We start from the raw sequence: 24,890 nt of genomic DNA on the forward strand, positions 1-24,890 counted from the left end.
AGAAATGTTATTTTATGCTCTGACTAAAACTAATACATGTAAATCACTGCGTGTGTATGTAATCACTGTATATCATATTGTAAATATTAAAATCAAATTTCAAATTGGACCTAATCATGTAGAGAATGATTAACTGACAATTACAGCTGATGTTATTAACATTACTGACCGGAGCCTGGTTTTGACCATGAAATATTCAGCAAGATCGTTTTTTGGAATCAGAGACTGAGAACCATGTGTTGTTATGCAGGGTCATGGTAGGAGACCAGGGCCTGGCTGGTGGTAATGAGGCCATTTTAGGAGTCTTCCTAAGTATAAGTGTGAAGAGCAGAGCTTGCAGTTAACAGTAGCACAGCGGATATGTGTTTATCTAAGCGTGCCCTCAGAATGCCACTGTAATTATAGTAAAAGAACCCAAAAGGAATAAACACAGAAGACCAAAGGAAGTGGAGATGATGTAACTATGGATAGGCAAGGGTGCCTGGTGTTAGAAGACTTAAAGTGATGGCAGAGTGGTAGTAAGCAGAGCAGCCCAGGGAGCTAAAACCTGAGGGCTGGGGAGGGGCGATGGCGAGAGGCTTCCTGAATCACCTCAGATACTTTGCAAACCTGTAGACTTGGAATCACCAGAACCGTCCGTCTTAGGTTGAGTCAGGGGAAAGCTGGACAAGTTTGAGGCTAAAAATTGAGAATTTGGTTGAAAATCTGTTAACAGCATGCATTGACTTCTAGATCTTTACTCTTCTTTGCCACCTGTACAGGAGAACAGAGATTTATATACCCTCTGGAGAAGTTGAGCTCTGAGAGTTCCTGACTTGGGAGATCTGGCCCAGAGAGGATGGTGAGGCTCTGGTTTGACATGAGAAAGATAAAGTGACATCTCTATGGTGAAACTCAATCCCAGAATTCCTGAAGCCAGTCTGTGCCCTCCCCCCCCCCGCCCCCGCAACCTGTCCCCCTGTCCTCACCTATTAGGATGCTTTATTGGGAGTGATTTTCATAATAAACAATCCAGCATGCAAATTCATTACCAACTTTGAAGTCCACCAGTTGACGCGTACCACCCAAGCACACAGAACGTTGAGCGTTTGATGGCCTCTTTTTGAAATGGAATTCTGCCACGAGTCAACAGATACTTGAGGAAAGCCTCCATCGTGAAAGCTACCTCCAAACAAACAACAGGAGAAAGGAACTTAGGGGAAACAGAGGCAAATTATCTGTAATATGATAAATACCCTCAGAGAGGTAGGAAAATAATTGCATCTTTGAAACAAGAACAGAATGTTATCCAAAAAAATCAGATTCAGAGAACAAGAAAGAGACGTTGGAAATTAAAAGTATGATAGCAGAAATAATTTTAAAAAATGAATAGAGTTTGGCAGAGTGGAGATAAGAAAGGTAAATCCTTAATTACTCTAACAAAGAAAAGGGTCTGTAAATAATCTGTCTCACAATCAGGAAACAGCAGCATAAGCATATTATTTAGAAATACGTAAGTGGATCAGAAGTAGGTATCAGATTGGAGGGGGTAGCCTCTTGGCATAGGACCTGGCTAGGGCTACTGCATTTTTTTTTTTTTTAATAGTTGTATTTGATTAAAACAAAAAACAAACTAAGTATATTTATTGCTTTGATAAAAAGCAAGAAACATGGAGTGAGAGATTTACTTCAGAAATCACTTTATTGAAAAATGTTATCGATAGTATAGAAAAAACTGCACAGTATTACTTTTCTGGCAGACACAATAAACCTCTGTGAATAATGTAGTCCCCTAAACTTTTTCAGTAGCTGTCTTTTCTCAACACTGACTTCTTGCTGTATTTAGGTGTGGCTATCCGAACATTTTCTGTATTTTTTCCAGGCCTGACAAGCTTCATGGCTTTAGAAACCATCAATTGTGCATGTGAATTGTGCTTGTAAATATCCATATTATTTTGAGACAAGTTTCTCCTCACGTTACAGTCAAATATTTTCCACATTGCTACTGATTATGAGAATGTTTTCTGTTAGACAGTCTAACACTTCGTGGTATATTTAGCTCACTAGTAATGAAATCCAAATGCAAGGAACTGAGCATTCTGAATGAGCACAAAGACTGAGCAGACCTTCAAGCTGGAATGGTTCCTTTCCAACATTTCCTGACCTATAAACCACTTGTGGTTGTAAGAGGCCTCCTTTACTTCTTCCCCCTGCTTGATAGCCACAGATGGCTGTTGGAAAATGGACCTTCACAGAACTCTAAAGCTGGAAGATGCTGTAAGGGACCATCTAATCCAATTTCTCAGTCAGGGAGTAAAAAAAGATTTTTCCAAGACTAAACTGTATCCACTAGAAGACTGAGACATTGGTGGTTCAGTGGTAGAATTCTCACCTTCCATGTGGGAGACTAAATTCGATTTCAGCCAGTGCACCTTGTACACAACCACCACCCATCTGCCAGTGGAGGCCTCTGTGTTGCTTTGATGGTCAGCAGGTTTCAGCAGAGCTTCCAGACTAAGACTAGGAAAAAGGCCTATCGATCTACTTTTGTACATCAGCCAGTGAAAACCCAATGGATCACAACAGTACTATCCACAACCCATTGTGGGGATGGCTGAGGACCAGGCAGCGCTTTGTTTTGTTGTGCATAGAGTCACCATGAGTCTAGGGCCAGCCTGATGGCAGTTAACAACAACTAGAAGACCAGGGTCCCAAACCCTATTCTTCCTGCTTCTCTGGGTTACTTGCACCTCAAGAAAACTGTTCGCTCGTTTTCCTTCAAATTGTACATGGTGTTGGTGGTTGTCTAGTGGATATGTACCTGAAAAGAGATACTTTCACAGGTTTCCAAGAAGTATTCTGGGGGAGAGGGGTGGTGGTGTAATATGTGAACTTCTTGGAGGATTTTAAGTTTTGTATTTACTGTGTGAAGTTTAGGGGATTTTGTTATTATTCTGAAAGAAATATGGCTTTGGACTTTGGAATCTTTGATGTTATAGATGCCTGGAAAAAAGAACAGTTGCTGCCGATTCGACTCTAACTCATGGCAACCCCACCTGTGTCAGAGTAGAACCGTGCTCTGTAGGGTTTTTTTTTTTAAATAATTTTTACCGTGCTTTAAGTGAAAGTTTACAAATCAAGCCAGTCTCTCACACAAAAACTTACATACACCTTGCTAAAAAAAAAACACCTTGCTACGTACTCCCAATTACTCTCCCTCTAATGAGACAGCCCGCTCCCTCCCTCCACTCTTTTTGTGTCTAATTCGCCAGCTTCTAACCCTCTCTACCCTCTCATCTCCCCCCCAGGCAGGAGATGCCAGCATAGTCTCAAGTGTCCACCTGATCCAAGAAGCTCCTCTGTAGGGTTTTCAATGGCAGATTTTTCTGAAGTAGATTGCCAGGCTTTTCTTCTGAGGTGCCCTTGGGTGGACTTGAACTTCTAACCTTTTGGTTGGCCTGATGAGAGTTACAAATAGGGTGGTGGAGGAAGGGGAAGGAGGAAGAAAGGAGAAGAGATGCAGGGACTGTTTCCTTCCTGTTATTTTCTTTCTAGTGGATGGTGAGGAATCTACTGAATTGTTAACTGGAGTCGCTGAACTGGTCGGTACCTGTTAATTTGTGTGAAAGAAAAGCTGTGGTATTTAGTCTTCTAGAGCACTCCCAATGAATGTAACCGACTGGCTGCCAGTGAGGGTCTGCAAAGTCAGCAAGTCTGATTTTGGTGCCTTCTCTGAACTTCTCCTGTTGACCCAGCCCCTGGAGGCTCCACCCAACCGTGGCCTTTCCCTTCCTGGTCAGCCAAAACCAGATGCCTTCAAGTGGATTCCAACTAGAAGTGACCCTGTAGACAGAGTAGAACAACTGCCCCATACGGTTTCCAGGGAGTTCCTGGTGGATTTGAACTGCCGACCTTTTGGTTAGCTGCCACAGGTCAACCACTTCCACCAGGGTTTCCTTCCTGGTCAAAGCTCTTTTTTTACTGGAGCATTGTAGATGTGAATGGTTGGCAGATTAAAGGAACTTTCACTAAGGTGTTAATGACTGTTACTCTTCCCAGAGGGATGTACATATTCACAGAGCTGTTACAGTAAAATGGGATGAATCTCCAATTGATCTGTTGTAAACAAGAAACACCTGGTGGAAATAGGTGTTTCCTGTATTTTATGGCCCTGCCTCTCTCGCATCCTCCCTATGCAAACCTCAGGGGCTTAGTAACTCGAAGATGAACCTTTGAAGGGGGCAGGGAGTGAGAGAGGTTTAGTAATCTCAAGAATGTTCTTAGGAATGTCAACGATATGTAATAGTTAAACTGTTCGGTAGCTGGTAAACTTGTTAATGTCTTCTGAGAGCTTCTCGCCTTTGAGTGGATCCTATAGGACAGAGTAGAACTGTACCCTAGAGCTTCCAAGGCTGGAAGTAGACTGCCACATCTTTCTCCTGAGGAGCGGCTGGTGGGTTTGAACTGTTGACCTTTCAGTTAGCAACCAAGCACTTTACCACTGTACCACCAGGGCTCCTTTTTTCCATTATAGTTCTATTTTAAACCAATGAGATAAGTATTTTCATTTATTGTAAAAGTGACTTCCCATTTTAATAACTCTAACCATTTACTCTGAATTGTCTTTCTCTTAGAAATTTTTTATTCTTTTTCTCTTTGAGTGAAAATAACTTCAGTCCATTGAAAACAAATTATAAGTGCTTTTTAGTGCATCAGACGTTTATATGTAATGGTAAAGATTAGGGCTTTTTTTTTTTATCTTCATTTCTTTTTTTATGGACCCCTTTGGCAGTTTAGTGAAGACAGATGCATGTTTTCAAGGTATAAAATAAAATGCATACTACAAAGGAAACTATATTGAAAGAGTTATCAGTATACTTAAGCCTGTGATAGAGTAATATTTGTATTGGTGCATTAAATCACGAGATCTAATTGATTATTGTTATCCAGTAATTACTGTACTATACCGAAATAACAATGAACCAGGTAGCTGGATATCTGAACTGAATTTCAAGGTATCTGCTACAGCTGTATTGTGTGAAAAATGGCTGTGAGTTTTGTTGGTGGTCAAGTCAGAGGAACTGCTTATACTGTGTTTTTATCTACCTTCGCAATGGAAAACCGAAAAATCCCATCGCTGTTGAGTTGATCCCGATTAATAGTGACCCCCAATTGGACAGAGTAGAACTGCACCATAGGGTTTCCAGTGCGCCGCTGGTAGGTTCAAACCGCTGAACTCTTGGTTAGCAGCCAACCTCTTAACCACTGAGCCACCAGGGCTCCCTTCACAGTGGAAACAAGTTCATATTTCTGTTAGAGGTTGGTGAAAGTGTGTATTTTTTTTCCCCCCAATTCAAGTTCATGGACCCTCTAAATATAACCCCTAATGAAAATGATGGTTTTAAACTAGTATTTGTTTACTTAGAGTTTGGCAGTAGAAGCAGTGTACCATAAAGAGTATTTTAACAGAGATATATATATATTTTAATCATTTTAAGTAGAAATAACTCTTGCTATTGTTAACTTAGAAGCAAGGGTGGTGAGACTTATTCTCATGTACTTTAGACGTGTTATCAGGAGGGATTAGTCCCTGAAGAAGGACATCACGCTTGGTAAAGTAGAAGGTCAGGGAAAAAGAGGAAGACCCTTAACAAGACGGATTGACACAGTGGCTGCAGCAGTGGGCTCAGGCATAACTAAGATTGCGAGGATGGTGCAGGACAGGGCAGTGTTTCATTCTGTTGTGCATAGGGTCGCTAGGAGTCGGAACCGACTTGATAGCACCTAATAACAAAAAACTATGATTGCTAACTACCCCATACTCCAGGCACTGTAAACCGAGACAAAATGAAACCTTTTGCTGTCAAATTGATTCTGAATCACAGCGACCCCATGTGTTACAGAGTAGACCAGCTCCATAGGGTTTTCTTGGCTGTAATCTTTATGGAAGGAGATGGCCAGGCTTTTCCTCCACAGTGCCACTGGGTGGGTTCGAACTGCCAACCTTTCGATTTTTAGAGAGCACAAACAGTTTGCATCACCCAGGCACTGTCCAGGTCCACAAAAATCAATGAGCAAAACAGCCAAATCGTCTGGCTTCTGAAATGTGTAGACAAATAGGAGAAACAGATAACAAACTCCAGAATGTACAGGTAATTGTTTAATTGCCTAGGGGATAAACAGTCTGCCGTGCAGTGATAGTGTATCACAGGGGGACTTCACCTGGCCTGGGACGGGCAGTGGTGGCCTGCCAGGACCTCCTTAAGGAAACCGTGTTTAAGTTGATAACCTGAAAAGAGTAGAGAGCCTTGGTTCTCTCATAGGGCGGGGCCTGCTCCAGAACACCTGAAGGAGGGGTGCGATTGGATGTGAAGCGAGCAGAGGATTGTGGGATGAGGTTGGCAGAGGGTGCAGCTTACATTTCACTCTATAGTATTTTAATACTGGTTGAAGAGGGATATTTTACCTTTTAGTCTGTTGACATTTATTATTTAATATATTAATGGATGGATCCCTAAAAGCTTCAGGCGTTAGTTTGGAGTACATAGGTTGAAAGATAGTTTGCAAAATACATGAGAACAGTCTGTCTTGTGAGGGCTAGAAATTTAAAATATATTTTTAAATTGTTAAACTCCTTAGTATCTTTTTCCTCACCCAGATTTTTGTTCAGCTCGAATTTAAGGAAAAACGAGGGAGCAGTGAGGAAGCGCTTGGCCTCTCTGTATACGAAGCAGTTTCAACTGTGGGGTTTGTAAAAATGCATACCTTGCCATTCCTAGGCAGATAAGTGCTGTCATTCATCTGGATTTGAAGGCCACAGGCTCCATGCCTGGCAGAGGCTTGGACAGAGTAGATCAGTGTTGAGCTGAGCACAGAGGCAGGAATGCCACCATTCTGGTTGGGGCAGTTTGGGAGGAACTCTTGTGTCCACAGCTCCCATAGTGTTTGGCCTTGTTTTTCAATTTGACTCCATCCAAGCATTCTGCAGTCCAGGAGCACACATACCTTTGAGACTTCAGAAAGAATGCACTGCAGGTTCGTAAATCTTAGCAACGTTCGGAGGACATGCTGAGCCAAGGAGACATGGAAGTGACATCCAACTCTACCAACGGAGGTGGTCCAGAGTTGCAGGCAGGTAAAGAACACTTGCTTCGAATGTGGTGGGGACTTCACTTGTTGTCCATCTATTTCCAGTAAAGACAGTCTAGGCATAACTCAGTGAGCCAAGAAATAGTGTGAAAATAACTGGGCAACAAATGCTAACTTATTTTGTCCTCTGGGTGACCTTGAAATTTTTTTCCCCAAACATTTTTTCTTAATATTATGTCATAAGGTAGTTAGATTGTTAGATTCTTCACATATAAGTTGTTAAAAATACTTTGAAAATAGACTTGTAGATATTCAAGGACAGGGACCATGGCACCCCCAGAGCCTAGCACAGGGCCTGGCACTTAGTAGTCACTTAATACATGTTTGTCGAATGCAAATGAATGGGTTCCAATGTCTACTAATACTCTGTGAAAATTATTTCACCGTTTCTCTATGAAGGAAGGAGGATTTGCCAGAAATGCCTGTTGTATGAAAATCGTATCAGAGAGTAGAAATTATCCTGCCTCATAAGCTATAAATGAGTTAAGATGTCACCCTGGTGCTGGTGGTCCACATCTCCAGCAACCACTTAATGAATTAGTGGCAGTGGCTTCACCGAATTCCTTTGCTCTGTTCATTCATCTGTCTTGGTTTGTTGCTCACTCCCTTGTCATTTCGTATCTCCTGCTGCCAAGTTCTATGATAGATGCCTGGGGAACAGAGAAAAATAAGACAGGATCTCTGCTCACAGTCTTCCGAACAAAGTCATTCTGTGCACTGTGGCAAGAGGTACAGTGAGACGCTGGGGAACCACCAATTAGGAGGGGATTAACTCCTTTCGTTTGCTTTTCCTCGGAGAGGTCTGGGAATGTTTCCCAGAGGAGGGACCTGTGAGGAGGTAGAGAAAAGTGTGGAAGGGAGCTCTTCCAGGCTGAATGTGTCTGCAAAGGCAAAGGCAGGTTCCGGTGAATCACGTGGTGAGATGCTGCTTTCTTACTTATAATGAACTCTCATCTCTCTGGGCCCATTGCCCCATCCAGCAACACTGACTGGCTTTTAACCCTGGGAAAACTCATGCACTTTCCTCTGCCTGGAGTACCAAGCTCATAGCTCTTGGCCACCTCCTTCTATTTCTTCTGCGCTGAGCATTGGGTTAAATTGCACCTCCTTGAGGAGGCCTGTCCTGACCACCCTGTCTAAAGTAGATCTCTTCCTGTGACCCCCGACCCTTGCTTGCTGCAGCACACTTACCACAACTGCTCATTGCTTTCTTCTCTTATTTGTGTACTTATTTGTTTAGCCCTGTTGTTTAGCCTCAGGGGTGTTTGTTGTTGTTAGTTGCCGTCCAGTTGATTTGACTCATGGCGAGTCCATGTGTGCAGAGTAGAACTGCTCCATAGGGTTTTCAAGGCTGTGTGATCTTTCAGAAGCAGATTGCCCCGCCTGTCTTCCAAGGCCGTAGGTGGATTTGAACTGCCAACTTTCTGGTTAGTAGTTGAGTGTGTACCCATTTGCACCACCCAGGGACTAGCCTTAGTTTATTCAGTTTTTGATAGGTCCTCTGTAGCTTGATTCCCTAAGGGCAGGCACCAAGTTTGTTTTGTTCACAGTTGTGTCTGTAGTACCTTGCATGGTGCCTGATCTATAGGGATGATAGATGCTTGGGAGGGAATGAAAAGGCCTTACCCAAAAAACAATGCTTGTAATAGACTTGCTCTTACTGTTTATTACTTGAGGTTTGAGGTAACTCTTGATGAGGCACTTAGGATCTCAGCTTATAATTTTATTCAGGACTTTCGCGTGTATACCTCTAGGTACAGGAAAGTGGGAGTTAATTTTGAATTTTGAAAGGGATAACTTAACCAATCTAAGGATTCTTTAAGTTGAGTGTATAGAGATGACAGAAATCCTGCTCTGAATACTTAAGTTAAAAGCAAAAGAGAAATTAATAAATTTAAAGACGATTGAATGAGGGGTGTCATTAAATCAAGTTACTCTTTGTAGTAATTTTATAAAATTGTTTATTACATTATATCGTTATTTGTACTGGTCAGTTCTCTGACATTCCTGATAGTTTTGATAATCTTTATTCTAATCTGTACTCTCAAGCGCCTTACAATTATTGTTATTTGCCTACTTAAGCCCTTTAAGTCAGTGATGTTCTCATACTGGTATTATTATTTTTATTCAAAACAGTGTTCATACAGCCAGTAGTCCCTGTCTGTGGCCTCAATTTAGCTGCCGTTTTTCTCCACTGCTTCTGACAGTTTTTGTAGCTCACAAAATGGCTTCATTTCTAGTCATCCATGCTCATATTTTTCTTATACATGCCATGCATAGTGCAAGACATTTACCGTAACACAAAGCCGATTATTTTTATCATACTGAATAAGATTACACAACAAAACTGATTTTGTAAATACCGTACTAATGTCAGGTAGAAAATGTTCTGTGAAATGACATATTAAACTCTGATGGTGGATTGCTTAAATGATTGCGATTTTTTTTTCTTCCCATTTCATCTTCTCAAAATGAGGATTCCTGGCCTAATCTGTTCATCCCAAGGGGCAGTAATCAGGGCTTCTTGGCTGCAGCCAGGGGAGGGAAGGTTTGTACCTCCTGATGTGTTCACCCATGATATCTTTTGCCCTTGGCTTCTGTTTCCAACCTTTTGTTGTCTTCTTGGGGAATTGGGGAAAGAACTATACTTACGTACTACCCTGAAGATGAGATTGTGGCTATCTTTACTTGTGAAGAGAACAGTTTGTGTGCCTGTTTATTTCACTCACTGATTCATTCAGTAAATATGTATTGCCCCTTACCATGTACCAGGGGGAGCCCTGGTGGTGCAGTGGTTAAGAGCTTGGCTGCTCTCCAGAAGGTCGGCAGTTGGAATGCATCAGCCGCTCATTGGAAACCCTATGGGGCAGTTCTGCTCTGTCCTAAAGGGTCGCTATGAGTCAAAATCGACTGGACAGCAATGGGTTTGGTTTTTTTGTGTTTTATGTACCAGGAGGAGCCCTGGTAGTGCAATGGTTAAGTCCTTGCCTGCTAACCAACATGTCGGCGGTCTGAGCCTATGGCTCCCGGGAGAAAGACCGGGTGACCTGCTTCTGTAAAGATTAAAAGATTACGGCCTAGGAAATCCTGTGGGGCAATTCTACTCTGTCACTGGGGGGTTGCCTTGAGTCAGAATCTACTGGACGGCACCTAGCAGCAACAGCAGCATGTCCCAGGCACTGTGCTAGTCACTAGGCATTAAAGCAATGTTTTATTGCAACCAAGGTGCAAATTATTTTAGAGTAAGCTATAAAAAAAATAATAATAATAATTTTTTTTTTTTTTATCATGGGAGAGGACTGTGTGAAAAACATTGTGCCTGCTGAGAAACGTCTTGTGATCAGTTTGATAGTTTTTTTATTAGACTGCTTGCTTCTGGCTAGGGGATGGTGCTGATAGCGCTTCTGACATCATTGCCTATTGTTGGGTTTCTGTGTCTGGCCTTTTGTGCTGCGGAGGCGAAAGGCTTGTTGAGAGTCGTAATTTCACCGGAACGCTGCACCTGTTGCTGGCTATTCTTGTATATGAAATCCAGAACCTACAGTCACTTGCTTTCGTTTCCTCTTTCTCCCCACTCGTTCCGGTGTGGAGGGGGGTCAGATTAGAAACCCGTGTAAAGAGTAACCACCTTCCTTCAGGGCTATGATTTTAACGCTCTGGGGAGTAGGTGGTGTTAGATCTCTTTATCCTTCTGTCACTGAAAAACTCACGTCCAGGTGGCCTCAGGAGTGAGGCCAGAGTGTTTGTGCCAGAGTTTGGGGCTGGGTGGAGGTGGCGTGGCTTTTAGCAGCTGCTGCTGCTACCCGATACCTGGAACCTTATTGCTATTGAGGAACACGCGTTTCCTCTTGGTTTCAGATGATCTTTGGCTGTGACTCTGAGGAAGAGAAAATAACTTTGAAATCTCTGGACTTTATGTTGGTTCAAAGAAGATGAAAGTCAGAGAACTGCTTTAAAAGCCCCACAACATGGCAGAAGGAAAGGTTGTTGGACTGGGACTTGGTCCTGAGATTAAGTTCACCTACAGCACGAGTTTGGTGTTTTCACTTGGTGTCATGGAACCGGAGTTGAAATACTGCTACGGGCTAACTTGTAAGAATTTTGCAGGCATCAAATGAGAATAAATGTGCAAGAACTTTGAAGTAGTCACTGACCAGATTGCCTTCTAATGGTCAAATAGGAACATTGATAGTTCTGGCGCTGTTTGGGATCTTGGTGAATCGCCTGAATTTGGCAATCCCAACAAAGTTATTTTAATCCAATGTTCCTTATTTCAAACTAAGTTTGTTATATTTGCTTTATTTCTACTTTTAGAGATAGATTTACTCATGGACATTCTGGAGGGGAAAAATTACGTGGAGAATAGAGCTCTGTGTGAAGTGGGGCATGAACGGTCCCAAGTTCAAGTTCTGGAATGGGTTGTTTACCCTCAGGGTTGGCCGTGGGATAGGAGGCTCAGCTTTGTTTTTGCCTTATTTGTAGATGACCATTTTTTCCTTTGAGAAGCCCTGGTGGTACCATGGTTAAGTGCTCAGCTTCTAACCAGGTTGGAGGTTTGAACCTATCAGCTGCTCTGTGGGAGAAAGATGTGGCAGTCTACTTCCGTAAAGATTTACAGCCTTGGAAACCCTATGGGGGTAGCTCTGATCTGTCCTACAGGGTTGCAATGAGTCAGTCGACTTAACGCTGATGAGTTTGTTCTCTGCTTTGTACCTTCTGGCATTGTTTCCTGAGTCCTGTCCTCCCGCTCCCCTCCCTCTTCTTTGTGACTTCTTAGAATACTTTAATAACAGGTTGCTTGTGCATTTCTTGCCTTCTGTTGGCTTCGCCCCGCCTGGTACTCAGCCTCTGCCCTCCTGTTTCCCCTTTTCTACAGGCTCTGACCTGTCTCAGGTCAGCTTTCATACTCCCTGCCATAGCACTTGGTGTCATCACCCTGCTGTGCCTGGGGACTTCCTTCTTCACTGCTACACTATAGGGAGCAGAGTCCCTGTGAGCTGACCAGTTCTCATAAGCACTTCTCTCTGGGACCCTGGCAACCTTTTGATGAGTCCCGTGGTTCCTGAGTGATAATCATTGCTTGCATTCTCTGTTCTTCTTCTATTTACCTCTTGGGATCTCCTTGTATCATCTTGGAAATCCTGGAGCTGATTTGAAATATTCTCTGTCAGTTCCCTAGCATTGGTCCTGCCTAGTTATTAACTGGAGACTTCATTTTCTCCCTGTCTCAGCCAGAAGTTGTCACAGTAGATGATTATGCCTTACTGAGAGATAGAACACGTGGGAGTCTGGGCGGGGTGTTCCTGTGATTGGACAGGACTACCTGTGTGGTGTCAGCTGCAGGCTGTATTCACAGGTGACTCACCTCTGTAATAAACACACCCATCTTCTCCAGAGTGGCTTTCAGGGTTGAGATGCACACAGATGTGTCTGATGGACTACAGTAGGTGGTGTCCAGTGGGAGCTGGTATGGCGGGCACAGGGGACCAGACTCCGGCATCTCCAACCACAAATTGAGTGCCACATAATGGCTAGAACCTGACGGAATCAGCAGCCTCGGCTGCAGAGAGCCAGCAGGATAACAGGCAGTGGCCCGCGTTTTCTGAGGTTCTGCTATATGGCAAATAGTGATTGTCATTGCATGTGACCAAGGGACAGGTGGGCAGGTGACCAAGGGACAAGTGGCTGCGTCTGGATCCACAGGCTGATAGGCCCTATGGGGCACTTGGGTTACTTCTCTTACTGGATGTTTTTACAGCTAACATGAAAGAAAAATCTTTATGTTTCTTTTCTTTGCACCCTCCCATGAAACTGGGCCAACCAATAGAGAAGTTTTTCTTTCAGTGTCGAACAGATGACTTCAAGAAAATGCACTTGTTTTTTCATTTGTTCCACAGCCTAGCATGTTGCCAATGCTACGGTCTTTACTTTTATAGCACTTTTATTGCCAAATTAGTTCTTTTATGTTCCTGAACTGCCCCTCTCACCTGGCCACACCTTTCTGGTTCCTTGCAAAGTGTCTTTCTGTGGTGTTGGAGCTGCCCAGTCTACTCCAGAGCTGCAAGTTTTGATTTTGCTCCTCATCATGGACTATGCCACCCTTCCTTCTGCATTGATTGAGCCTGTCGTGTGCTCTGGTCACACTGGGTGTGGGAGCTGGTCAGGGCCACCCCTCACCTTCCTGGCCTGCTGTCACTTCTGCCCTGACGTCTCCCAGATCAGCTCATCACTCTTCTTTCAGTAAGTGTTCATTTATCAAGTCCCTAAGATGTGCCAGGAATCCCTGGGTGGTGCAAATGGTTAACATGCTAGGCTGCTAATAGAGAGGTTGGAGGTTCATATTTACCCAGAGGTATCTTGGAAGAAAGGCCTGGCAGTGTACTTCCAAAAAAATCAGCCACTGAAAACCCTGTGGAGCACAGTTCTACTCTGACATGCATGGGGTCATCATAAGTTGGAATTGACTCAATGGCAACTGGTTAAGATGTACCAGGCACTGTGCCAAGGATGGAATACAAAGATAAATGGAGAACAACAACATTTATTTTTCACATGATTTATAAAACTGGAATATGTCCTGAGACTACTGTAGTAAGTCAATTCTGACTCAGCGCCTATAGGGGGGAAAAAAAACATCTTTCTTCTTTTTTAAATAATGTTTTTAGATTCATCTTTCTTTTTTAAGCACGTGCTTGTTTTCCTCACGTCTTTTAATGCATCCACGGGTAACTATGCCTACTTCCTTGAAGAGTCCTGGGGATGACCTCCCTTCCTCCCACTAGAGTGAGATGTGTGTAGCCGTGTGGCCAGCACAGGGACCCCTGCCTTCAGCAGCAGCCCTGCAGGGTTCCTCCCATGCTCCTGGGAGGCGGAGCCTGGCTTCTGCAATGCGATGGAATTGCCTGGCATCTGTGTAGTGTTGGCCTGTTCTGCTGCAGGTCACCGTCAGCCGCTGTCTGAAGTCAGTTCCAGAAGTTGCCACTTTTCTTGGGAAGCAGTATTCCTAGTGGGAATCCCCAGCATGTACACACACACAGTGCTGTCGGAGGAGGGCTGCCCAGGGGGAGAATCTGCCAGGTTCCCTGCTTACAACATTCATCACCTCCCTGAGTGGAGGGAGAGGGTATGGGTATTCATACCCACTACTCTCTCTGTCCCCTCATTAAGGGATTTGGTGGTATTACTCTTCACTGCTTGTCACGCTGCTTTCCTGAGATAATTATAAGAAAACAAAAAAGGCTATAGTTTATTCCTGAAATACAACTTCTAGGAATTTTTCTTTTAATTCATTCTCCTAAGTAGGTGACTTTGACTGTTTGCACTTAGAAAATAAAACTAACACTTAAGAGATGAGTTTTCCCCCTTTCATTGGTATGTTCCCCACAACCTGTATCTGAAGTCTGCGCCTGTGGGGTTAGGGATAAATTGTAAGCCCTTCCGTGGTGGGGACTTTGGTTGAATGCTCTTTAACATATTTTTGTTGATTACAATACCATTCAGTTCCATTAGTTTACTAATATGGAAACAAAGGCATGATTTCATATTTTATTTATAGCTTCATGCTTTGGAAAAACAATCTCATGGGAAATCATTCAGCCCAATAAATAGCATACTTGATGTTCCCTTTTTGGGTTTGCTTGTTTTTAAAGAAGTTTTCCCTGGCTTTTCTTTTTTTGTAATTGCCTTAACCATACCAGCAGTAGGGTCATGAGTGTTTTACCATGTTTTTTGATAAAAGCATGTGAAAAATTCTACTTTATGTTAAAATGTGGGACTTTGATAATAATTTGTAATGTGATCAAGAGCCAAGGGAGAATTTCCTAGTTAGAAAAAAATGAATTAAAAAAAATCCTGCCATGTTCTTTGATTATTGGACAAGTTGTATTCTAAACAGTATTACTCTGATGAAAGCATTAAAAAGATTGTGAGAATCTTAAGGGCGGAGTCTATGGCTTTTTCGTTTTGGACCCTTCTTGGGAGTAGTGCTGTGTAGGCTGTCGGTATAATCAGAGGAGTTGGTTCAGGTTGTGAAGGAGATTAGACCTCATCTTTGGATGGGAAACCTTTAAGGATTTTTAGGGGAGGGTATTGCAGGTATTCTAGCAAGATCACTCTGGGGTTCGTGGGAGGGTAAGTTGGAGTGAAGAGAGCCCAGAGGTAGTGTGAACATCGCAGTTGACTTTAGTTGAGACCTGATAAAAGAGGCTGAGAGTCGGAGGGTGGGATACAGGATGGATGAGGCTGTGGATTTCATAGGTACCAGTCCAACATCCAAAAATGCTCTGAAAATCTAAAGGTTTTTTCTTTGTAATTCACTCAACAGTAAAATCTGACCAGATTTGAACTCATTTGGTGGCAAAACCTGACTGACACTGCTGTGGCGTTTTTACAAATCTTATCCTACTTACTGTTTATAAAATATATATTTTCTGCAGAACTGTTTTTGTGTCTAATTAGGGGAAATTGCCCTAGATCCTGCTTTTTTTTAAAAAAAATTAAAAAAAAAATAATATTGTGTTCTTCGTGAAAATTTACACAGCAAATTAGGTTCCCATTTCACAATTACTCTACAGAGTGTTCATTGACATTGGTTACATTTTTCACAGTGTGCCCACATTCTCATTTTGTTCTGGTTGTTCCCTTTCCATTAAACTAGTTTCTCTGCATCCCCCCTCCCCCTCACCTGCCTATCTTCTCATCTTTGCTTTAGAGTAAATGTTGACTGTTTGGTCTCCTATAGATGATTTCTTAAAGGCACACAGTGATCATAGGTGATAACTTTTATGAATCAATCTGTTAGTTGACCTGAAATGTGAACTCTGGGAGTAGTTTCAGTTCAGAATTTTAAGGGTATCTGAGAGCAGTAGTCTTGGGAGTTCTGCTAGTCTCAAACAGGCCTATAAATCTGGACTTTTTAAGAATTTGAGTTTTGTTCTGTATTTTCCTCCTATTCTCTCGGGGTCTGTCTATCGTGACCCTGATCAGATCCGTTGGTAGTGACAGCCGGGCACCGTCTAGTTCTTCTGGTCTCAGGGTAGATGAGGCTGTGGTTCGTGTAGGCTATCAGTCCTCTAGATTAGTTTCTTCTTTGAGCCTTTGGCTTCCTTTTTTTTTTGTTCCAGACACGTAAGAGACCAATATTTGTATCTTGGATGGCCACTGTGTTTTTTGTTTTTAATGTAACTTGGCTTATGTGTTGTATTAATTTTTTCAGGAAAAATTCCGATTCTAACCTTCTTCAGTGCTGCTTTTAAATAAAGAGTATCTATTAGCCACCACCACTACTGCCACCTGCTGCTGTCAAGTCGATTCTGACTCATGGTGACCACGTGTGTCAGAGCAGAAACGCGCTCCTTAGGGTTTTCAGTGGCTGATTTTTCAGAAGCATATCACCAGGGCTTTCCTCTGAGGTGCCTCTGGGTGGACTTGAACCTCTGGCCTTTCAGTTTGCAGCCGAGTACGTTGACTGCACCACCCAGGGACTCCCATCTATTAGCAGGAGTGTGGTTTTCTTGGAGAATTCAAAGTCTAGAAATGAAAGTCAAATAAAATTTCAAAGTCAGATCTTCACCTTCTCCCCATTTTTTTTTAGCTAACCTTGTTTCTATCAAAAGATTTTAATATTTTCTGATCTGAAAAAACTGCTTGACCCTAGCTTAAGTGCATACAGGATAACTACACGCTGAGCCAGTGTCTTGAAACATCACAGCCAGTGCTGTGAGTCCTGAGTTCCATTTCCTGTGGAATCCCTGGTCCGGGAGGGGGTGCTTTGACTCTTTTGTCTGCTGCTCTCAAGGGTCAGGTGAGGTTCATTAGTTAGGACTGACAGTTATAATAAGATGTTCAAAGCCAAGAGGGTTTGTAGATAACAGAAGGAATGAAGAAAATGTGTGCCTTTAATGGTCAAGGTCCCTTGTCTGGGTTTGGCGGCGCTGCCGCTGCTGGGCGCGTGTATCCTGGGTGGAGAGAGGATTAGTCCCTGAATGCCTTTGCTTTACTCTCTCCCTTCTTTACTACCTTCCGTGGTTTCAGCTGAGTTGTTCTGTAATTCTCTTGCCACTGCAATCCTTTCTTTCCTTTTTGATGAGAGTAGACCTAGGCTGGCGGCCAGTTGCCGTTGAGCTATAATAGAGCTAGTGGTATGTACAAAATTTGATTACTGCTGTCAACACCACATTGAATAAGAGAGTGCATACCCTAGACAGATACTTGCAACATAAATGGTCTATTGATTTCATAAAAACTAGAAATGAGGGCATCGTGTAATCTAGCAGAAGGGGTCTGACACTATGCAACAGTTTTAACAAGTGTCCTCCTATTAAACCAAAAAAGAACAAAAACACCCTTTGCCGTTGAGTTGATTCCAACTCATAGAGACCCTATGGGACAGAGTAGAGCTGCCCCACAGAGTTTCCAAGGAGCGCCTGGTAGATTTGAGCTGCCCACCTTTTGGTTAGCAGCTGTAGCACTTAACCACTACGCCACCAGAAAACCCTCAGGTAACTCTTACAACTTACCCAGTGGTTCCATGGGAAAAACACCTGACAATCTGCTTCCTTAAAGATCACATCCAAGAATACCCCAGGGGGCAGTTCTGCTTTGTCACGTGGGGCTGCTATGAGTTGGAATTGACTCAGCAGCACCCAACAACAACTCTAATAAACTGATCTTTGTTCCTAAACGTCTTCACAATCAAGTTTTTTTTTAATAGTGTTAAAAATATACATAACAAAACATTTGCCAGTTCAAAATTTTTACGTACATAATTCAGTGACACTGATTGTATTCTTCATGCCATGCTACTGTTCTCACTATCTTTTTCCAAATTATGTTAGCACCATTACCATAAACTCCATTTCCCCTAAGCAGCAACTTCCCCTTTCCCCCTTCCTCGAACCCCTGGTAGCCACTAATAAGCTTTGGTTTCCCTATATTTGCATATTTCATATAAGCAAGTGAGATCATACAGTGTTTGTCCTTTTCACAACCAACTTTTTATAGAAACTCCAGTGAGGCATCCGCACTTGCGCTTGTTCGGTGGCTTGCCTTTGCCGCCTCCGTAGAAGTTGGATTCGTTGATACAGACCATTTTTGCTCTTGAGCTGTGATGACATTTCCACTTAGCTTAATATGAATGTTTTAGAAATTTCCCACAATGGAAAGTTCTGTTTGACAAGGAAGTTCAGCGGTCAGTTGCACAGTCAGCTGTATGCCAAGAAATAACTGAAACAATGAATTACATAGTGCAGCCTTGGGGCATGGAAAATTTCTTAGAAAATGGATGAATCATGTTATGAATCCATGTTTCAGGCCTGACGCCTTACATTAGAAAATAGAAAACTTTTCTTTCTTTGTTTTTTAAGCTTATAACCTTCTCATGTTTTCCTGGTTATGCTTTATAGAGATTTTATTCTGCTTTGATTTTTTAAAAGAAATTAAAAAAAAAAATTTTAAATCCTAGAAGTAGGATGTTTCAGGAAGGAGGTAATTCACATCTTTGTGCATGAATTTGTTCAAACGTGGTAAGATCTGAAAAAATTCATAATCCTTGTGAGTTAGATTTCCTTGAATAGTAGTAATTCTTCTCTCCATATCACAGTTTTTGAGAGGGGAGAGGAAACTCTTGCTAGTGTCTAGATTCTTGTTCCCCTTGCCTACCTTCAAAATTTGGGAGATTCTCAATGTTTAACTTAAATCACAGTCTCGTCTAAAATTTCTTCCTATCGGTAATTATGGCTATTTACTTACAGAAGAATGGTTTAAGTGATCCTATTTCTATTTAAGAAGAAGAGATACACAGAAAGGCAGGTGGAGAGAACCAATATGTGAATGATTGAAATGTGGTATTTACATTTAGAATTTCTTCTCTCCAATTTTCTTATGTAACCTTTTTGTAGAGAAGACGCAACTGCTTTAGCAACCCCTTCCTGAGATTTAAATCTGAAGGCTAGCGATGTTTAGCTGGGATGCACCAATACCGCTAGACTGTTGTTAAAATGTTGAAGGTCTTTCATATCTGTTGGAAAATAACTGCTGTTAAAGCTGGGGACCTTCAGGACCTGCTCCAGCACGGTAGTTGGTATACATTCTGATTTATGCAGTGCTTGTACCTGGCTGGTTGCTCTGTTTCGAGTATTTAGTTGGATAGGAATGGAAGGGAACCCCGGTGGTACAGTGGTTAAAAGCTGTGCTGCTAACCGAAAAGTCAGCTGTTCGAACCCACAAGCCGTTCCACAGGAGAAAGATGTAGCAGTCTGCTCCCCTGAAGATTATAGCCTTGTAAATCCTGTAGGGCAGTTCTGCTCTGCCCTGTAGGGTTGCTATGAGTCGGAATGGACTCCATGGCAGTGGGTTTTGGATTTATAGGAATGGAGACATTTTTGGCCTGCTGATAGGAATTTGGCTTTGTCAGCTGTAAGGAAAATGCAACTTAAACCACAATGAGATGTCGCTTCACAACTGATGAGTAAATAAATAACATGTGACGTGTCCGTACAATGGAATATTTCATGTTGAGCAGCCGTCGAGTCGACTCCCGACTCCTGGCGACCCAGGTGTGGCAGAGGACAACTGTGTTTCACAGAGTTTTCAGCGACTGGTTTTTCTGAAGGCGATCACCAGGCCTTTCTTCCCAGGCACTTCTGAGTAGACTCCGACCTCTGACTTTTTAGTTAGCAGCCAAGTGCATTAAGTGGACCTTCCAGGAACACTAGTTTTATTTTGCCATTAAAAAAAAAAAAAAAGATGAGGTACTGATACATGCCGCATCATGCGTGAACCCTGAAAACATGTTAAGTGAAAGAAGTCAGTCACATTAGACCAGGTATTGCATCATCTCATTTATATGAAATGTTCGAATAGGTAAATCTATACAGACAGAAGTTTTATTTTAGTGGTTGCCTGGGGTTGTGGGGGTGGGTAGGTGGGGTAGAAATGGAGAGTGATGGCTTTTTGGGGTGATGAAAATGTTCTCAAATTAGGTAGTGATAGTTGCTTAACTCTGTGAATATACTAAAAGCCATTGAATTGTGCATTTTAAATGGGTGAATTGGATAGTGTGTGAATTATATCTCAACAAAGCTGTTGACCCCCCTCCCAAGAGAAAAAGAGAATTAAGCTTTAATTATGTGACATAATTGTTTTTCACCCTGCTTTTCACTGTCTCCTCACAACCGTCCTAGGAGACAGGTGAGGTCACTACTCCCGTTTTACAGATGTGGAAAGTGAGGCTTATAGTGTTTTACCAGAATCACACAGCTTCTAGCCCAGGAAAAATACTTAAGTTAGAGAGGGTGGGGCAAGTACTGACGAGTTCTCTCTTCTGTACCTCAGCTAGTGGCAGGAATAGGAACAGAAATGGCTTTAAATTTAAACCTGTGGGTATTCCATCAAGGTTACATAGTCTGTGAAAATCTTTGTGCATAGAAGGTTTGTATTTCAAAACAGAATAGAGAAAGAGTTAGGCAAGGAATAAGAAAGCAGGCGAGATAATATGGGTAATGGTTTTCCTATGGAGAACATGTCCAACAAGCGACAGGAAGAGAGCAGGCAGACACAGAATTGAATGGGCTGGAAAGTGTGAGTCAAGATGATTCTCTCTAATAGTGTTGTATGGTTAAGCTTATTATTTTTTCATAACAATAATTTCTAAGGGATAAACAAGAAAGCCTTTTGAGTTCTATTTCTCCAAGATATAGATACATATTAAAGTGAAAAATAAGTATAATTTATTCTTTGAAGTATAGTTAATATGTAACCGAACTCTTCAGCCCTGTTGTAGACTCAGGACAGAAGCCTCTATTTATAGACATGGTGAGTAGGGAGGTAGGTGGAGGGTACCCCCTTACCAGCTAACACTTCAAAACAGGAAACAATGTTTTAATCTCTCAGTGGTAGACCAGGAGGAGCATTCAAAGGCCCCTAGTTATGACTATTAAAAAAAAAACAAAACAACTACCTAAAGAGTTTTCACTAACTGCTAAGTGTAACTTCCTGTCTGGTATTTAGAGGAGGCTGGCTTAGGTTTAGTCAGATCCTCTCATGGGAAAAATAAAAGACACCAAAAGAAACAGGACATCCCAGTGTGCAGTTCGCATGCTGCTTTTGTGGTCTGCTTCCTCTGGATCTTTGTCCTCTTCGTTTAAGCCTGTGTAGGTGATGAGCCGTCCAGCCACCACCACATTTCGTTGGAAAAAGTGCAGATTTGATTTGCCCGGGCAAATAGCTCTGCAGACTTGCAAACGATTACCAGGTAAGCTTGTCAACGTGCCTCAGGACCAGCCAGGGAGGTTTTGAAAAGAGGATGTCCGTGGGAGACAGGCTTCTCTCTCTTTCACTTGCTGAGCCTAGTTTGTTAAGTAAGAGAGCTCTGAAGGCAGAGCCTGGCTGGTGACGGAATAGACCTGGCCTTTTCTTCCTGATGCCGCTGCTGTTGTGGCCTCTGAATAGTGGAGGCCATAACTGCCTGTTTCATCATTCTCTGCACAGTGGGACAGTTTGCTGAAGTTATTGGCTCCTTTGGAAAAGGCGCTCAAGGAACCATACGTTTGTTGTGAAAAATGTTTCACTCTGTCTCTCTGTATTTTCAAAGTTACTTACTATCTGTTGACTGTTTACTATGGTTTAGAGGCAAAAAGTTCCCTCTGTGACCGTGGAATAGTGGTAGATCTCATCCATATGGCATTTGCTTTGCTCAATTGACTAAAAAGAGACTATTTATTTTTAAATTTATTTATTTATTGTGCTTTAAATGAAAGTTTACAAATCAAGTCACTCTCTCATACAAAAAGTTATATACACCTCGCTGTGTACTACTAGCTGTTCTCCCCCTAATGAGATAGCACACTCCTCCTCTCCTCCCTGTATTCCCTGTGTCCATTCACCTAGCTCCGGTTTCCCTCTTCCTTCTCATCTTGCCTCCAGACAGGAGTTGCCCACATAGTCAGAAAAGACTTTATTTAAAAAAAAAAAAAGTAGTTTTTTGTCCTCCCCTTTTGGGGGAGATATCAGGGAAGGGGTTTTTGTTTTAATGCAGTCTCGTCCTGGAGAACCGCGGATGCATAATTACTTAGGGGTGCACTTTTCTTTCAAGAGTTTGCTTCCGGGGTGACTTAGTATTTCCGATGGGTTCAGACGTACATATATGTTTATGTAACAGTTGTATCAGCTGTCTGAGGAAAAAACAAAAACAGAAAAAAAACCAACTCAAGAGATACATCTTGTTTCACCCTACAGATCATGTGTGAATATTGTCACCATGGAACGACTCCCTTTTAGTGTCTTTTAACTCCATACAAATGAGGTAATAAGTGCTTTTGAGCATTGTTTCTTTGGAACAAATTTAAGTCCAAACTGAAATGATTGGAACAGCCCATATTTTCTTAGTAAATTAGATTTCTTGGCCAAGTGTAGTAGATTAGTGTGCTATAGTTCTCTTCATTTCTTGGCTGTTACTTTTCTCTTTTTTTAAAAGAATCATGTGGTCTTAATAGAAAATTAAAATAACCTTTCAGGGACCTGATTTAAAAAGCTATGCACAGGACTTGTAATTGCAGTATTATGGCTTTTTAAAGTTTTTTTTTTTTTTTTTTTGACACTAATCTTGTTTCGTTTGCTGGTGTTAATATTAATAGTCTCACTTCTCTGCGTATGTCTTGCGCCATAGGGTCTGAGTTACTTATAGCCCTTGAAATCAGAAGACAATTAGAATAAACGTACAAACCTTTACTGAGTAGACTACTGTTTTACATATGCTTAAATCCTGTGCTGATTGAGTCTTGATTCTTTTTTGATGGCATTCTTTTCTGCCCTCTGAGCAGTCCAAAGGCTTTAGGAAGACAGAAGGCATTCTTTTTTAAATAAATATTTTACGGTGTGTTATTTTAATAAAAATAGAAAACTCATGTGTACATGACTTCAAATTCCACAAGGGCCTAAGCTCTCTCTTGTTACTGAACTGAATGTTTTCATGTATCTGAGGGGTAGATCTTGGTGATCTTGATAGAAATAAAGCTATAAAAAAGTATATTTTTATGGATGGCATATTCTGGTGGAACACATGGCCATTTTTGGTCTTCAGAGCAGTCTCTATGATAGATTAAGCCTTGAGATGTCTATTATTTACTGACCTCAAAGTAGAAGGGGTGAAACCATTAAATGTTTCGCATTAAACTTTTGACAGTTAAGAGGTTGATGTTTCAAATGACTGTTGCAGAACCTAAAGGGAATAATAGAACATAATAAAATGAAGTAAATTGAAAATATATATTTGCTCAAAATTAGCCTTGAGTGTTATTTTTAAAATTACCAGTCCTTGGCTGGTATGTTCTCATCTAGATTGTTGTGATCTAATTTAGATTATTTGCCTCTTGGGTACCCATTGAGCTATAATGGGGGAAAATTGAATATGTTGAAATCTATGGATTATGCATGTATAGTTGTTACAGGTTCTTTTTATATTAAAATATTTACCCTAAACTTTTGTTAAGTATTTCATTTTCTTTCCATAATCTTAGTGTCTACGAACAAATTACCAAATGTTAAAAATAATCTAATTAAAGGAGACCAAAGTAAAAAAAGGAAATGTCTTGAACATGTGAAATAAAAAATTATTCCATGGCATTATAGGATTTCCAGACATCTAGTAATGTACACACAATTGTCCCTGCCCAGGTAGCCACTTCTGGGAGGCCCTGCTTTCCCTTGCCACCCTTCCTGCCTTCTTGTCAGTTGGTAGGATCTGTGTCAACTGTTTGCTTTTGAGAAAACGGATGGGTTAAATAGAGATTCTCAACCTTAGCTCCACATTAGAATCACCAGGGTGGTTTTAGAAGTTACTACTGCTGGAGCCCCACCCTCAGAGAGTCTGCTTTAACTGGTCTGAGGCTTGATTAACTATAGTAGCTTTTGAAGGGCTGTCCAAGCCATTCTGATGTGTAGACAAGGTGAAGCGCAGGAGAGGTGTTGTTAGTTCCTGGGTTCTCTAGAGTTGCAAAACCAGACGCGCATGCGCGCGCGCGCGCGTGTGTGTGTGTGTGTGTACGGAGCCCTGGTGGTGCAGTGGTTAAGCACTGCGCTGCTAACCGTAACGTTGGTGGTTTGAACCCACCAGCCTCTCCGTAAAGATTACAGTGTTGGAAACCGTATGGGGCAGTTATCCTCTGTCTTACAGGGTCGATATGTGTTGTAATCAACTTGGTGATAACAGGATATATATAAAAATATGTATATACTTGGAGATACACACACACACATACATATTGAGAGAGAAAGATTTACTTCAAGGAAGTGGCTCATGGGATTGAGGGGGCTGGCAGATCCAAAGTCTGCAGGTCAAGTGGCAGACTGGAGGCTTCTGCAAGCTTACATCCCAGGAACTGGAGATCAAGTGAGCAGAAGAGTACAGAGTTCAGAGAAGGAATGAGCTTTGCCAGAACATCCACTTATATACTAGAGGCAGGCCATACCCCCAGTGAAATTCTCATTTCAGCTGATTGGTTGATCGCATCATGGAAAATGATTACATTATATTACATTTTGGAAGAGCAGCCACTCTAGTATCTGCCAAACTGCTGGGAGGTACGGCCGAGCCAGGTTGACACACAACACAACTATCACAGTTTCCCACTAGACTGTAAGATCCCTGAAGAGAGGGACAAGAAACGAATTTTATCACCTCTGAACCCCAGCACCTAACTGTGTGCTTGGCAAGCTGGAGAGGCTGAGTACCTGCTTGTGGAGTTAATGGATAAATTTCCCTGAGG

At 42.0% G+C, this 24,890-nt stretch overlaps 1 protein-coding gene across 12 annotated transcripts in view; it reads left to right on the plus strand.

Annotated features, from left to right (window-relative positions):
• Nucleotides 1–24,890, plus strand: part of UTRN (utrophin) — a 616,684-nt gene that overhangs the window by 45,030 nt on the left and 546,764 nt on the right. For 3 of the 12 annotated variants that reach the window (XM_064291810.1, XM_064291830.1, XM_010587694.3), the window contains exon 1: nt 21,117–21,379. The exons of 2 other annotated variants lie outside the window; for them this stretch is intronic. In XM_064291810.1, coding sequence (XP_064147880.1) covers nt 21,286–21,379 — 94 coding nt within the window. In that variant the 5' untranslated portion in view covers nt 21,117–21,285. Of the gene's footprint in view, nt 1–21,077; nt 21,380–24,890 lie in introns of those variants that run through there. 7 more of the 12 variants (XM_064291831.1, XM_023551084.2, XM_064291825.1 and 4 more) reach the window with 5 other exon arrangements.

Source organism: Loxodonta africana, chromosome 1 (assembly GCF_030014295.1).
Source record: "Loxodonta africana isolate mLoxAfr1 chromosome 1, mLoxAfr1.hap2, whole genome shotgun sequence".
NCBI classification, from domain to species: domain Eukaryota; kingdom Metazoa; phylum Chordata; class Mammalia; order Proboscidea; family Elephantidae; genus Loxodonta; species Loxodonta africana.